At 33.9% G+C, this 15318-nt stretch overlaps 1 protein-coding gene across 1 annotated transcript in view; it reads right to left on the minus strand.

Moving 5' to 3' along the window:
• Window positions 1–15318, minus strand: part of LOC124368016 (coiled-coil domain-containing protein 39-like) — a 34441-nt gene that overhangs the window by 410 nt on the left and 18713 nt on the right. Inside the window, exons 12-21 of the mRNA XM_046825287.1 lie at window positions 15131–15277; window positions 11548–11655; window positions 10459–10598; window positions 9990–10065; window positions 7735–7894; window positions 6445–6551; window positions 5806–5892; window positions 5338–5544; window positions 3009–3199; window positions 1195–1289 (exon numbers count right to left, since the gene is read on the minus strand). Coding sequence (XP_046681243.1) covers window positions 1195–1289; window positions 3009–3199; window positions 5338–5544; window positions 5806–5892; window positions 6445–6551; window positions 7735–7894; window positions 9990–10065; window positions 10459–10598; window positions 11548–11655; window positions 15131–15277 — 1318 coding nt within the window. The remainder of the gene's footprint in view (window positions 1–1194; window positions 1290–3008; window positions 3200–5337; window positions 5545–5805; window positions 5893–6444; window positions 6552–7734; window positions 7895–9989; window positions 10066–10458; window positions 10599–11547; window positions 11656–15130; window positions 15278–15318) is intronic.

Below are 15318 nucleotides of genomic sequence, written 5' to 3' on the forward strand. Positions count from 1 at the left end.
GCCAACGTCTGATTGATCAGCCATTTAAGAAAATATTACTTTTAACTTTATTTACAAGCTTTTAACGTTTGTTTTGACTGGTTTTGTTTTATTTTGTAGTAAATAAGGACTACCAATTTATGTATCAATTTTGAAATTGATATCACTAACTACCTTGACACAGTTGTTTGTTTTTACTTACTTTACCCTTTATACCTTGGCTTATTATAAGATTATCTTGTCAATCTATTTTTCAAAACAATTTCTGTAATGCCATAATGAATATAATACCACTTTTATCAATTAAAAATATTTCCTATGCATAAAAATATTTTTTTATTAAGATTTTTTGGTCTAAAGTGATTTATTTTATGTCTATTTCTTTTAATGTTGTAATTACTTCATAACTTCCAAATATGTTATATATACATAATGCACTTTCAATTTACACTAATCGATAGCCAATCTAAAAAGCAATAAAACAAAAAAGAAATAATTTAATTTACTGCCGAATGCTGGCGTCCAAAGGGTTAATACATCAGATATTACGAGGGAACAACAAAATATTGAATTATTGATATTTTTTTATTAAGATGTTTTGGTCTAAAGTGATTTATTTTATGTATATTTCTTTTAATGTTGTAATTACTTCATAACTTCCAAATACGTTATATATACATCATGCACTTTCAATTTACACTAATCGATAGCCAATCTAAAAAGCAATAAAACAAAAAAGAAATAATTTAATTTACTCCCGAATGCTGGCGTCCAAGGGGTTAATACATCAGATAATACGAGGGAACAACAAAATATTGAATTATTGACTGAACCAATTAAAGAGTGTAACAAGATATATGTATAGATGGTTTAAAATGTTTTACTTATACTGAGTACAAATGACTGGCAGTCAGTGTGTCTGGGTTGACTGTACTGTTGCTTTGGTTTTAATTTAATATTATAACACCATGCAGCAGGCACATATCAACTCTAACAAGAAGTTATAACAAAGTCTTCAATTGTACCTCATTACTATCAATTAATCACCTAACAATTCTTACACACAAAATTCGATCTAGTTATTTTTAAATGCATTTCTTGTAGATTTTTAAAAACTAAAAATAAAACTTATTCAATAACTGAGTTTTTAGGAAACACATCAAAATGTAGTAGATTTTTGAGCTACGCATTTCACTTTGCCCATATAATACTGACCTGACTGTGAGAAGTCAGGGTCCAGTAGGACAACACTGGGAGCCTGGCTGCTCGGCCCACTTCCCCAACTCATGTGAGAATCATCCGATATCAGGCTGGAACAGAAATGACATAAAGACACTGTCAAGTTACTTGAAATGTTCAATTAATCTTGGAATGAGTACATTTTCATTTTTGCCCTTTTAAATTCAAACTTTCCTGCCCACAAATAATATAGATGAAAATTGTATAATGGTTCCAAAATTTAAATATGGTCCGTAGTGGAAATATCTACTTAGGATTAACTGACTATCTAAAAATTCTGTTACAAAAATTATGGAGGACTAAATTTTCTTGTTGGGTAATAATCAAATTGATTTAATTTAACTCAAAGTATGGCCTGATTAAGTACGGCACAGGATTGTTTGCGGCAGATGCCAGAGTGCATGTGCTGTGGTGTTGAACTACTTAAGATCACTCAGCCGCAGTTAAAGTGTTAATAAATTTTTATGCATTTCTACAGGCCTAACTTGTCAATACTTTTACACTGTTAATAAACTTAAATCTAAAGAAATCTCTAATTTTATGTTTAGTGCAATAATTATCTTGTTATTCTAACAAGTAAATTTCTTTAAAAATCCTGTTCCAATTTTGTTTGAGTTCTTACTATTTATACAACCCATAGATGATGTACGCAAATGATATTTCAACATTGCATGTAGTTTTCAATTTCTCTGCTAGGTTTTAGCACTTGTCAAGCGAGTTGTAATGATAATGCTTTTCTCCGTGAATCAAGCTACATTTAAGCGCCACATTTGGGTATCCTAAACCTTTAGAAATAAAGATTTAACAAGTGGTTCTAGCTAGACCTAGGCTCAAGCTTTATTAATTCAAATTGACGAATTTTCAATAACTTTGTTATAAGTAATTTCTTTTCTTAACACTACACAACTAATGTACTTTGTAAACACACAAACTATAAAACAGTCAGGGCATGAAGGTTAACTGTCGGTTGTCCATCCTGAGGCCCCATTCATAACATGGGACTGAAAAATAAGAATAAATGACGAAAAAATAATATTTGAAAACTCTTATCTAAAATTTAAAAAAGTTTCACTACAGAACCATAGTTAATTATACCCCATTGGTAATAAATTTTTAAATATATGATTATCTGTTAAAACAATAATAATTTATGATTAATATTTTAATTTAAATCTTGAAAAATTACATTATTATTTTAGCAAGTCTAAAAAAAAGAGGGACTTACATTCGTTTGTGAAAAGGGCATTTCTGCCTTTATTTAGATGTAAAATCCTAAAACTGTTTGAGACTTAGTTCCTGAAGAAGAGAGAAGATATTAATGCTTTGAAATGTCAAAATGTTTCTACTGTAACACAACAATGGCAATTGTTGTAACATGTTTATAATTTAAAATCATCCATTACCAATAATGAATTTTGAACTAAGATTACGTTAATGTTATTCGTAATAAAGTATTAAATCATTACCACCTAGGTAATGTTTATTTTATCTGTAATAAAATTAATTTAAAAATGTAATAGATCGTTGCAAATGCCACTTCTGATTAACAATTATAGACAAAGGTCAGTTTTACACGCTTGGACTAGCCAAAATCATGCAAATAACAATCAACAATATGCAATGACATGACCTTAACTGTTTTTACTTGGTTCACACCTGACAATAAAAACAGGTTCTATTTCAATCAGACAGCGAATTCAATACAACCTGTCTGATTTGGTGACAACTACTCTAGTTAGGCTGCCACATGTTGCGTGTATTATCTGTACCAAACATCTGATTGTGGGTACCTGCGATGTGTGCTGAGCACAGACCCAGTCGACACCTTGGTCCCTGCCCGCACCATTGGTAGGCTGAGTCCCTTCTCTCCCAAGTACCGCTTGAGTACCGGTGCCACTTCTGAATACCGAGTACTGAGTTCCGCCAGCTGCTGGAGCCCGCTCTGGTTGATGTCTTGCAGTTCTCTCAGTTCAATGTCTTTCTGCAATGGTATAATACAAAGACTTCAAGTTCCAGGAGCTTTTCGCAGGACTTAATCGCATCAAATATCTCGTCAAACATCTATCTACTCATGCAAAACAAAAATTTTAATAGTTAAATTTGAATTATCACTCTGTTAATTTACTATCACTGGTAAATAAATAAAAAAAATTTCCAATATAAATTAAATGCAACGACTGTGATAAATTGTACATTGGCCAAACAAAAAGAAACATCAAGACACAATTCAAAGAACACTTTGCACATATACAATATGGAAGAAATGAAAAATCTGCTATTGTGAATCACTGTATTGAATCTGGACAAACTATCTCTAAAAAAAGTACGACTATTGAAAGAAGTTATTAGCACAATACACTTAAATGCTTGGGAAACAATTTACATTAACAAAAATCAAGAAAAACTTATCAATAATGAAGATGGGCGTATTCAAAATTCAATTCTACTCTCATCTCAATTTATAAGAAAAGTAAAATGCAATTCCGTTGAAATGTTTAATACTAGCTAATCATATATCGTAATCTTTTACCATGTATTATTATCATATCTATTATTAAGAAAAATTGTAAACATTTGTTCATTTGTAAAGTGTCTGATGATGGAAACATTGATTCCTAAAGGCCTTGCGCAGTAACAAAATTTATATTGGAACATTTTTTTATTCATTTGTGATTATTTCATTTACCAGTGATAGTAAATTAAACATTTTTCCAATGCTCCAAGATTCTTCATATCACTCTGTTATTGATTGTTACTCTATTAATTTCTTGCAAATTGCAAATATTGGTATCAATTTATCGCTATGTTAAAATTACCTAAAGGAAGTCCTTCCTTCACACCAATATTTCTCTGTCCGTATTACTTTTGGGTTTGTTAGGGAGGATACTTGTGGTGGATCTTCTACATGCAAATCAACATGCCAGTGTTTCCTTGAAAATCATGCAACTGCACCTTGGGAGAAAGAGTTGGCAGCTAAAGAAATCATTCTTTATTGTTAACCCATTGTTTATTCTTTAAAAAATGGGCTCATGATGAACACAGTCAGAGGTGGCAGTGTCAATCTGGCTGTAAACTCTACAAGAAACTTCTCGGGCACCCCAATGCCATGCTTCCGGGTCCTTTTGTGGCTATAGCACAGATAACTTGGCCAAGGGCACTTCAAGAGTCATTTGACTCTTGTATTTGCAGGCAGAAAACTAAGAGTGCTGATTATATTCTCTTTGGTTGTGTGGCACTTGCACCTAAGAGAAGTAGACTGCTGGATGCTCAACTTCCAGGGGGTGTCAAACCGACCAGACTAGGAGCCACTATTCTTCAACTCGTGGAAGAAACCCACCTAGGCTCCTATCTAGGAATCATACTGAGTTGGTAAAATGAGTCACAAGGCTGACGTGTCAGCCTGAGAGTTACCCAAATTCTTTAGTCATTCATTCAGTACTCTCTCAACGGTGTGTGGCTTTAAACATATTTCAGATTGGGCGCACTCTAAACATACATGATGGAGAAAGTTACTAGATTCTAAGAATGAGAGGTTTGCATTTACTTTCCCACAGATTGTTGCCTGACCTCTACATAAGTAAATATCTGTCATGTTGGATAATTGGTCTTATCACAGAGCATGGATATCAGCGAGACATCTTCACAAGAGTGGATATTTTAAACATCATCCACTTTTTAGTCTATGTTGTGCTAGATAAAATTACAGAACAGTTGCTTATTGATCTGGTGGTGTTAGCTAGGGATCGTTCTGCCATTTTAGGAACTTTGGAAAAGGATAATAAGTTTCTTCAGAAATACTTTGATCAGTTGTCTTCAATATTTGTGGGAGTACTAAAATTATAAACTGCTAGAGATTAGTTCACTTTTCAGTGTTGCACAATAGGCCCTTGAAGCTTTAGGACTTAGCTACAGACTGCCCTTGGGAGGAAAAAGAATGGTACAGTCTAAAGATTTTTGACATGAACAAAATATTTTATTTTACCTTCTGAGTGTGTAAAGGACCTGCAGAATTACACTTGCATGTGTTTGATTGTATAGAGATTGAAGCTGTAATGAACCAGCCATCTAAGGAAATCTGCATGTCTGCATGAGTTAAAGCTACCATAGTCAGCCACTCACCTCAGCTAGATGGAGAGGAATCCTTGGCTCCTTCACTAACCGTGCCTCACGTCGCAGGCGGTGCAGCAGTTTATCAGCTCGCGCTAACTTTGCCTGCTGCTCCTCCAATTCCTTGTCTAGCGCACGGGCCGATATGTCTCGATCCTTCCACTCTGCCTTCACTCGCTCCTCACAATCAGCTAACTCTGACAGTGAGAACTCCAGCTCCTACAACACACACCCCATGGTCACTTCACCACACGGGCCGATATGTCTCGATCCTTCCACTCTGCCTTCACTCGCTCCTCACAATCAGCTAACTCTGACAGTGAGAACTCCAGCTCCTACAACACACACCCCATGGTCACTTCACCACACGGGCCGATATGTCTCGATCCTTCCACTCTGCCTTCACTCGCTCCTCACAATCAGCTAACTCTGACAGTGAGAACTCCAGCTCCTACAACACACACCCCATGGTCACTTCACCACACGGGCCGATATGTCTCGATCCTTCCACTCCGCCTTCACTCGCTCCTCACAATCAGCTAACTCTGACAGTGAGAACTCCAGCTCCTACAACACACACCCCATGGTCACTTCACCACACGGGCCGATATGTCTCGATCCTTCCACTCCGCCTTCACTCGCTCCTCACAATCAGCTAACTCTGACAGTGAGAAACAGTGAGAACTGTACTATTGTTTAAAACTAACAAATAAACATGTCTGACATAGGTACATTAAAAAATTTGTCGTTTTGATTGCCTCCCAATCTCAGTACCCTGATGATGATAATGAACTCATGGCACACTCTAAGGTTCTCTACTGTTTCGTTGTTGCTGGATCCTTTCAGACATAGACTCCAGATTCCAGGAGTCTGTCTATGACAGTGTCAGATTATAGACGCTACACTAGAACTGGAAGGTGAATGGATCTGAACTCAACAATTCACTTGTATTAAGTTGCAACACCGTAACTTTATATATTATCTATACAAATAATGGTGTACTTTACAAAATGTTCTGTTTGTATTTTTAACTTAACAGTATTAAAAATAAGAAAACATTTTTAAGTTGATAAATACAAAATCTTGTAGCGATGCTTATAATAAAAAAATACGACTTACATGAATTTGTGCGGTAATATCTTTCAATTCTATCTGCCGTTCTTTCAGATTTATCTTCGCATGTTCAAGCTGCTCTTCTAGCCTCTTTTTTTCTTGCATCTCTGGACCTGGAGGGAAAATATATTAAACAAATTATTCTAACTGTAGGTGTTCCAGCGAAAAATGATTTAAACAATAATAAAAGAAAGGAACACAAAACATAGGCCAAAGTAAAGAAAGATTTTGATATATATTTTGTATGAATACGGTATATTAATATTGCTGATTTATTTATATTATTTCATTTTTATCAAATTTTCAGCATAATTAGACATTTTTAATTATAGTATTTTATAAATTAAATTAGTAAATAATTTTTTTATAATCCTTCAAACAAATTTAAAAATAAATTATAAAATTGTCATAATTTAATGACAAGTTATAACAAATGTGCATCTACTTCAAGACATTTACAAAATCTAAATCTATGAATGGATTCCAAATCAGAAATTATTCTGCCATTTAAAATCAAATAATACTGAATAATAAGAAACATTCAATAAATTGGACTTCTTATGAATATTTCTAACCTCAAACTTTTTAAATTGTAATGTTTGAAACAAGCTTAACAAAAAGAGAACATTTGTTGATAGCAGGAAAATTAAAATGTGCAATGAAAAGCAATGTATTTTTCAATTCCTACTATTAGCTTGCAAACTCTCTTTGTGTGAATATCATCATGATGCAAAAATGCAATGCTTAAATTAAATCATATTTCATTTGTTTATCGAGCTAAAATGTATATAAATTCAAATCCTGAGATGTTTTTTGAGAAAAAAAATTAAACGATAAAATTAGTGGCCTCTAACGCTCAAGAAATCTCCATAGGCAATGCATTGGTGAATAAACAGTCTGAATTTCACTCACATGTTTAAAAGTAGACTTTGCATCACTACAGTGGTTTGATTAATAATCTATTTCAAATTTACAAGCTGGTGTGAACAAAAGCTGTAGTAAACATTGCGTATATTATTGTTTACTGATTTTACTGTTCTGCTTGAAATTTATAGAACGCGAGAAGCTTGCAAATAAAAAACAAATAAGTAATGCACTTACAAAGCGAATTACAGGAGAAACACGAAGCTCAATTATTTGCTTTATTGAGCAATACATAACAGTATGCTCACAAAAAACTCTGCTTAAACAAAGTAGGAATTGATTTGAAAATATTTTTACTATATTGCTTGTTTTCACTTAAATTGTTTTTTCCTGATGCAAAAAATAGTTTGTATGTGGGTAAGAGAGACTGACTGTTGGAATCGATGGAGTCGAGGTTGCGCTTGTAGCAATCATTGGCAGCACTGATGACTCTGAGGGTATTCTCCATCGCAGGGATCTCATTCTCCGCCTTTTTGATTTTAGAGTCGAGCTCATCACCGATCTGCTGCAGCTCGTGTCTCTCCTGTGCCATCTGAAAATGTGGGGAAAAATTACACCTCCTTGTGGTATACCTGATCAATATAGTCACTACTGGAGAAGATTCATAGGTCTACTCACAATTTGGTTGGCAGTGAAACTCATCCTTGACAGTTAGTGGAAATGATAAGACCTTACTCATTTGAATCTGAATACATGTTATTACAAGCCAATAAAAGCGGGAACGCGTGCTATATTAAATTTGATACAGGTCACTGTCATTTTGCACTTCACTAACTTCATACACAATAAATCATAAAGTTAAAAAATCACAATTACACCCTGTTAAGTATGCACATGGCTTACACTTCATATTTTGTTACATTCAAACTTCAGAATCAATTTGAATATAATAATTTCTTTGTTACATCATTATATCAGGTTTTTATAAGTAAATATCTGAGTTTTAACACTGTGTAGTTTGTTTTTACATATAACTTAAAATACAGAAGATTTTTTTGTGTTCTGCAGTTTGCAAATACCAAATCTGTAGTAACTGTGCAACGTGCACTCCGTATAAAGTTCGGTTGTGATCCTCTAAGTGATAATGACATCCATAGATGGTATCATCAGTTTGAAGATACTTGCTGCCTTTGCAAAGGGAAGAGTACAGGACGACTAATGGTTAGTGAAGAGTGTTGAGCGAGTGAGACACACTTTCACACGTAGCCCACAGAAATCAGTTCGGAAGGCTAGTCTTGAATTAGCAATTCCAGTGAAGACTGTTTGGAAAGTTTTGCAGAAACGCTTACAACTACATCCTTATCACTTGCAGACTCTAAATCATGCAGACTATGGTTTATGTGCCAATTTTACAAACAAAACTTTGTTGCACGACAATAAAGATTTTCTAGATCATGTTGTTTACAGTGATGAATCAACATTTCACCTCAGTGGACATGTGAGCACTCACAATGTGTCTATCAGGGGTTGACAAAACTTTCACGAGATGGTAAATATTGCAGCGAGACTCCCCTAAATTGAATGTTTTGCGTACCATACCTAAGTGGAAGGTTTATGGCCTTTTCTTTTATGGAGAAGGAACTGTAACTGGTATTTCTAATCTTGATGCTCTAGAACTGTGGCTATTTCCTCGATTGGAAGATGATGAACTACAGAACTTCATTTGACAGCAAGATGGTGCACCGTTGCACTGGCATAAGTCAGTACATGATTGGTTAAACGTCACTGTACCCGACCACTGTATTGGCCACAAGAGGCCTAATGACAGAGCTTGTTTCGCATGGCCTCCACGTTCACCCGACCTGACCCCATGTGTGATTTCTACCTTTAGGGATTCATAATGGGTTATGTGTATGTGCTTCCGCTACCAGCTGACCTACCCGACTTAAGGAACAGGATTGAAGCAGCTGTTCTAACAATCACTCCAGACACATTGACCAAAAGTTGGGAAGAACTGGGCTAAATTTCATGTACTGATTATAATTTTATATAATAAATACTACAAAACATTAAAACTTCGATGATTATTTATAAACGCCCTGTATTTTATTATTGTGATATTTAGATAAATATACCTGTATATAAATATAATGACTTTTGTATCTTCGAATTTTGTACCTTATTTGATTAAAAAAAACAAATTAAAATTAACTATTGTAGTAACCTCTGTCATTCATTCCAAATATAGAAGCTCTTTTTGTAATAAATCTTGATGAAATCTTTGATATTCCTTTTTCAAAGTTATATAATTTTGCAACACATATTCTATTTGTTAGGCAATTTTAAGTGAAGTTTGACAAATCTCACCTTATTAAATCTTCAAGATATTTTCATTTTATTACAATCTAGACATTAAGTTACAAATGTGTGTATAGTTAAAAATACATTCTATGGGCAAAACATCATTTATGATTCAATTCAATTTCATTCAAATTATTATGTATCTTACAGTATTATAATATAAACGTAACAAATCTGAAATTAATGTTCACACATCATTATTAGAGCTACCAGTCATACATTAATCAGATAATATAATTAAATTCAAACAAAGTATAATTAATATTACAAACATTTGTGTATCCTATACAATTTATTGTTATATTATAAAAAATTATAAACGTTACCTTGATTTTAAAATGTGCAACAGAGAAATTTTCTCCTCCTTCTTCTTTACCCAAAGTGTCCATGACAATATCATGTCTAAAATAACAAAAAGAAGTGATTTTTCTTAACAGGAAAACATATTTACCACACTCAAATTGAGCAATTATTTTATGTAAATAACAATAACAAAATATGGATATGGGTGAAATATCGTTCATTATACAATTGATTTAATATTCAATTAATCTTCTTCACCCAACCAACTCCCACCAATTTGTAAAAAAAAAATTTGAATTATATCAATAAAGCTGTAAATAAGTTACTTGCTTCTGTGTGCTTATACATTGGGGAAGGTGGTCATTATAACTCAAGTTCTGAGCACGAAAAGCGAAATTTGTTATCAGTTTGCACTGTTCCTCATTGTATTTGCTCATGCTAGCAAAAAAACAACCTTATGTTAATCTATAAAACAAATAATTCAAGACTCACTTCTTCTGCAGCTGACCTATACGGATGTGAAGGTGCTCCAAGGCCTTCTTCAGTTCTGATTTCTCCTCTTCCAGACTACGTTTCTTGGCCGCCATGAGATCCATCTGGTGTCCAATCTCGACTTTTCTGTCTCGAAAGGCCTAACGAAAGGTTTAACAGCCAAATATTCGCAATTGTGTTCTCATAAAAGAAGCTTGTTATGACAAACATAAAAACATTCTAATAACTAAAAACTGAAAACAGACATTTTTCTCTGTTTTAATGTGTCATATCTACAGATTGCAACACGTGTTCTTGAAATATATTTTGCATATACATACAATAACAAATGTATTTATTGGTTAAAGTTCATAATAGATATATCGTAAATGTGGTGAAGAATATAAAATCATACAACTAAATAACATGTTAATATAAAACAGGTTACAAACAGTTTTCCATACTGTTGTGCAACATTTATATAAAATCTAAAATCACAAAATAAACAACACTGTAGGTATATTGGAGTCCCAAATAGATACAGCAGTGGTGTTTGTGGCACAATTTTTGCTCACTAACGATATACTCAAGTACTAAATTGTATTAATAAATGTATGGTAACCAAACTCACCTTTACTTTTAGTCATAGAACATGTCGTTAGTACACATACAAGCGTTTAGTTTTTTCAATATTTTGAATGGTTATTTAAAAAATCCCAAACTTTGCTGTACTTTGTTATTTAACTATTCAAAAATTGTACACTTAAAAAAGCTTCTTGATGCTTATTAATTATTTGAATAAGAAATTTTCTATTATTCGATGATAAAAAACAATAGGGGAAAATTAGGCTATGGGGTAAAATTCAAGATCTTTTCAATAGAGCTGGCTCTAATAAAAAAAAAGAAAAATTGAAATGAAAAGGAAAAGTGAAAATGTTGTTTATACTGTATTCATTATTACATACACTACAATAAATAATGGTTGGTTAAAATGGCTCTGTATTATGAAATAATCCTAACATATTATAACAGAGGAGGTGGAAAACTGTTTCATGGGGTTCATCAAAGTTGTAAAATACTCTTGTGATTCCTTGTATAAACAAAACTCACATTGTCAAGTTCCTGTTTCTCCTTTTCCAGATCATAAACCTGACTGTCGTGTTTGGCCAACGTCTTCTGTCTCTGGTCCACCCTCAACTGTAGCAGGTTCAGCGTCACCTGCACATCCACAACTACTTCAGTATTGTAACTATTCACATCCGTGATAACTACAGTATTGTAACTACTCACATCCACAACCACTACAGTATTGTAACTACTCACATTCACGACAACTACATTATTTTAACTACTCACATCCACAACCACTATAGAATTGTAACTACTCACATTCATGACAACTACAGTATTGTAACTACTCACATCCACGAACACTACATAATTGTAACTACTCACATCCACAACTACAGTATTGTAACTACTCACAACCACTACAGAATTATAACTACTCACTTCCACGACAACTACCATACTGTAACTACCCACATTCACAACAACTACAGTATTGTAACTACTCACATTATGACAACTACAGTATTGTAACTACTCACATCCGTGACAACTACAGTATTGTAATTACTCACATCTACGACAACTACAGTATTTTAACTAATCACATCCACAACAACTACAGTATTGAAACGGTTTACACTAGACAATTAATTTTGAATTTAGTCTGGAGATTTTTGTATCTTTTAAAATACAACTTAAATATTGATTATTCTAGGTCTACTTGTTTATTTCCTGATGAAAATTTAGTGTGATTTAAAATGGCAATTTGTGAGAAGGCTGATGTTACTGCTAAAATTTCTAGAGCAAAATTTCCATTTAAGTACTTTATTAGTATGAAGGTAAAACTCACAAATTGTTCTCACGCTGGTTTCAATCTGCTTACTGAGAAACACCAAACCAAAAGAATGGCTATTGCCCTTGGTGTTTTGGACTGATAAAGGTGATCAACTTTTGAGAGAACATTGACACAGGAAATCAAAGTCAAGGCAAAGCAGACAATCAAAACATGCAAAGTTATGGCAGCCATGTTAAGGGATAATCTTAAGAGCCTTTTTAGTTGAGTGATATAAATAATTTAGTGTTATACGGCAAGTTGTAATTATAAATAGAGCTGCTTACCGTGATTGTTGAAAATAAATGTTGTGACTTCTGATATCTGGAGGTTTGTTGCTACAAGACAACACCAGGACCTCATTCTGCCATTCAAACCCAAAATCTGATCAGACCTTCTGGATGGGAAGAATTTATTATCCACTGTACCCACAGTCCAGATTGCTGCGTAGAGGGGTTTCTCAGTAGCTATTACTGTGCCGCAGACAATGATGAGGTGGAAGAATCAGTTGAACACTTGTTATTCTCCAAGGGAGTTATCCAAAATAATAGAGAAGATCACCTCTCTCTAGACTACTGACTCTCCTACAAAACAACAACTTCCTATACAATAATCAACATGGCTTCAGAAAAGAAAGATCTACACCAACTGCAATAATGGACCTTGTTGAATATATTACAGACAGCCTGGAGGAGCGCAACACCATCACTAGAATCTTTTTAGACTTGAGCAAAGCTTTTGACTGTCTTGGCCATAATCTCATCTTAGCCAAACTTCAATCTCTTGGCATCCAACAGTTAGCCTTAAAATAGTTTTTAAGTTATCTGAGTGAAAGATACAAAGTTGTAGAGGTTAAATGGAGAAGAATTGCAGACACCTGTACTGTACAGTCTTAAAAACTGGGGGACTCAAGGGTCCCCCAAGGCTCCGTCTTAGGACCAGTGCTATATATTTTATTTGAGTGAAAGATACCAAGTTGTAGAGGTTAAACGGAGAAGAATTGCAGACACCTGTACTTTACAGTCTGAAAAACTACCTATGACTCGAGGAGTCCCCCAAGGCTCTGTCTTAGGACCAGTGCTATATATTTTATTCACCAATGACTTGCCAATATTCTTGTAAAACTACAAGAATTCCATCATGTATGCAAATGATACCGTACTACTCTCAGCCCAGAAAGGTGTTGAACAGATAGAAAAAAACTCCTACATCTCATTCAATATGGGCCAAACAATATTGGAAATACAATGATCTTGTCTTAAACAACTCAAAAACTAAACAACTCACTCTAGGACCTAATAAAAACTATGTGTCCGAAATCCCTGATATTGAAGAAACAGAAGACATGAATTATTTATGAATGACACTAAATAATATATTGAGATGGACAAATCACAACTTGAGCCTAAAGCTAAATTCATCACTCTATGGTTTGCAAAGGACACATGCATAAAGCACTCTTTAATGTACCAAAATAGCGTACTATGCACTGCAAAGTCATCTCAGGTATGAGATAGCAACATGGGTTGGCACAACTTAATTTAACATATTGAAAGTGCTCAAAATTTAGAAGAAAGCAATACGGTTAATGGGCAAGCTAGGACCTAGAGAAAGTTGCAGAGCTGTTTTTTAAAGAATATAAAAACAGTGACTTCTCTATATATTATGGAACCGATATTGTACTGCTTATCTAAAGGCCTTCCTCGAAATGGTGATCCCCATGAACATAATACAAGACATGGTCAAGACTTCCCACTACCTCCTCATAGAAAGCTGTATTTGAGAAAAAACCAACCTATGCTGGGAAGAACTTTTTAATGCTCTGCCAGAAGAATTTAAGAAAAATTAAGACAGCCACATGAAAATGAACATGGCAATAAAGAACTGGATCTTGCAAAGAACCATCTACACAGTGGAAGAATTTTTGGAGACACACAACTTAACCAAGACTAACATGAAAAATGTTAAAACTGAAAATTATTAAAAATATAAAAAAAATATGGATTTAAATAAAACGTTTTTTAACAAATCTGTAAGGGTAGGTAGATTTATTACAAAAAATTATTCCATGTGAGTTGGAAGTTATTTAAAATACAAAATTTATATACTTTCAAAACCAAGATGACTATTTTGAAATGAAAGATGATTGAAATTGGCCCTCCTTTATTGCTTCCAAAACAATATTTACAGCTTTTAATATTTCAATTTAACAATCAAGCACAAACTTTTCATGCCAGATATCAATTTTGAAATATTCCTCATCTTGTTGAATTTAATGACAGAATTACTCATAGTGTAACAAGACACTAGACTATAAATGGCAGTTAAACTTTTCAAACAGTTCTAAATTTAAATTATGCACCAATTGACTGTGGCAGGTCTACCAAATATGTATGTATTATAGGAAACATGATTTTTCCAGACATTTTTCAGCATTCAGTGATACAAGACATCACTGTGATCATGATTGATTTCTTCTATCACTGAACGATGGCAATTGTTTGGAAAAATTATGTTTCCTTCACAATCCTTCCACCGTCAAAAACAAACTTTAAACAAAGAATATACACACTGAATATATTGAATTTTACGAGGTTTTGATTATTTAACCTTAACAATTCTATCATGAAGCAAACCTTTTAAGTCTTTTTAATCACCGAATCATAAGACTCTCACTTCAATACATATAGCTGATACATAACCAAACTTATTCAAAGTAAAATGCAATGTTTTCATCCATTGTCACAGTTTCATTGACAATGACAGGAGTCTATGGGAGTTTTACAGTACCTGAACTTGTTTGTTGCTACTCATAAGCCGGGCCAACTCCTTCTGTCCTCCCTCCACCATGAACATGAGTTCCTGGCGGCGCTCTGTCAGCCGCTTGAGCAGTCCTTGCTCCTCCTCCAGGCTCTGGGAGATGCGCAACTGTTCATTCTGCAAACACCAACACGGAATTTCGTTGAGGAAAGTCGACC

This window comes from Homalodisca vitripennis, chromosome 8, assembly GCF_021130785.1.
Source record: "Homalodisca vitripennis isolate AUS2020 chromosome 8, UT_GWSS_2.1, whole genome shotgun sequence".
NCBI lineage: Eukaryota > Metazoa > Arthropoda > Insecta > Hemiptera > Cicadellidae > Homalodisca > Homalodisca vitripennis.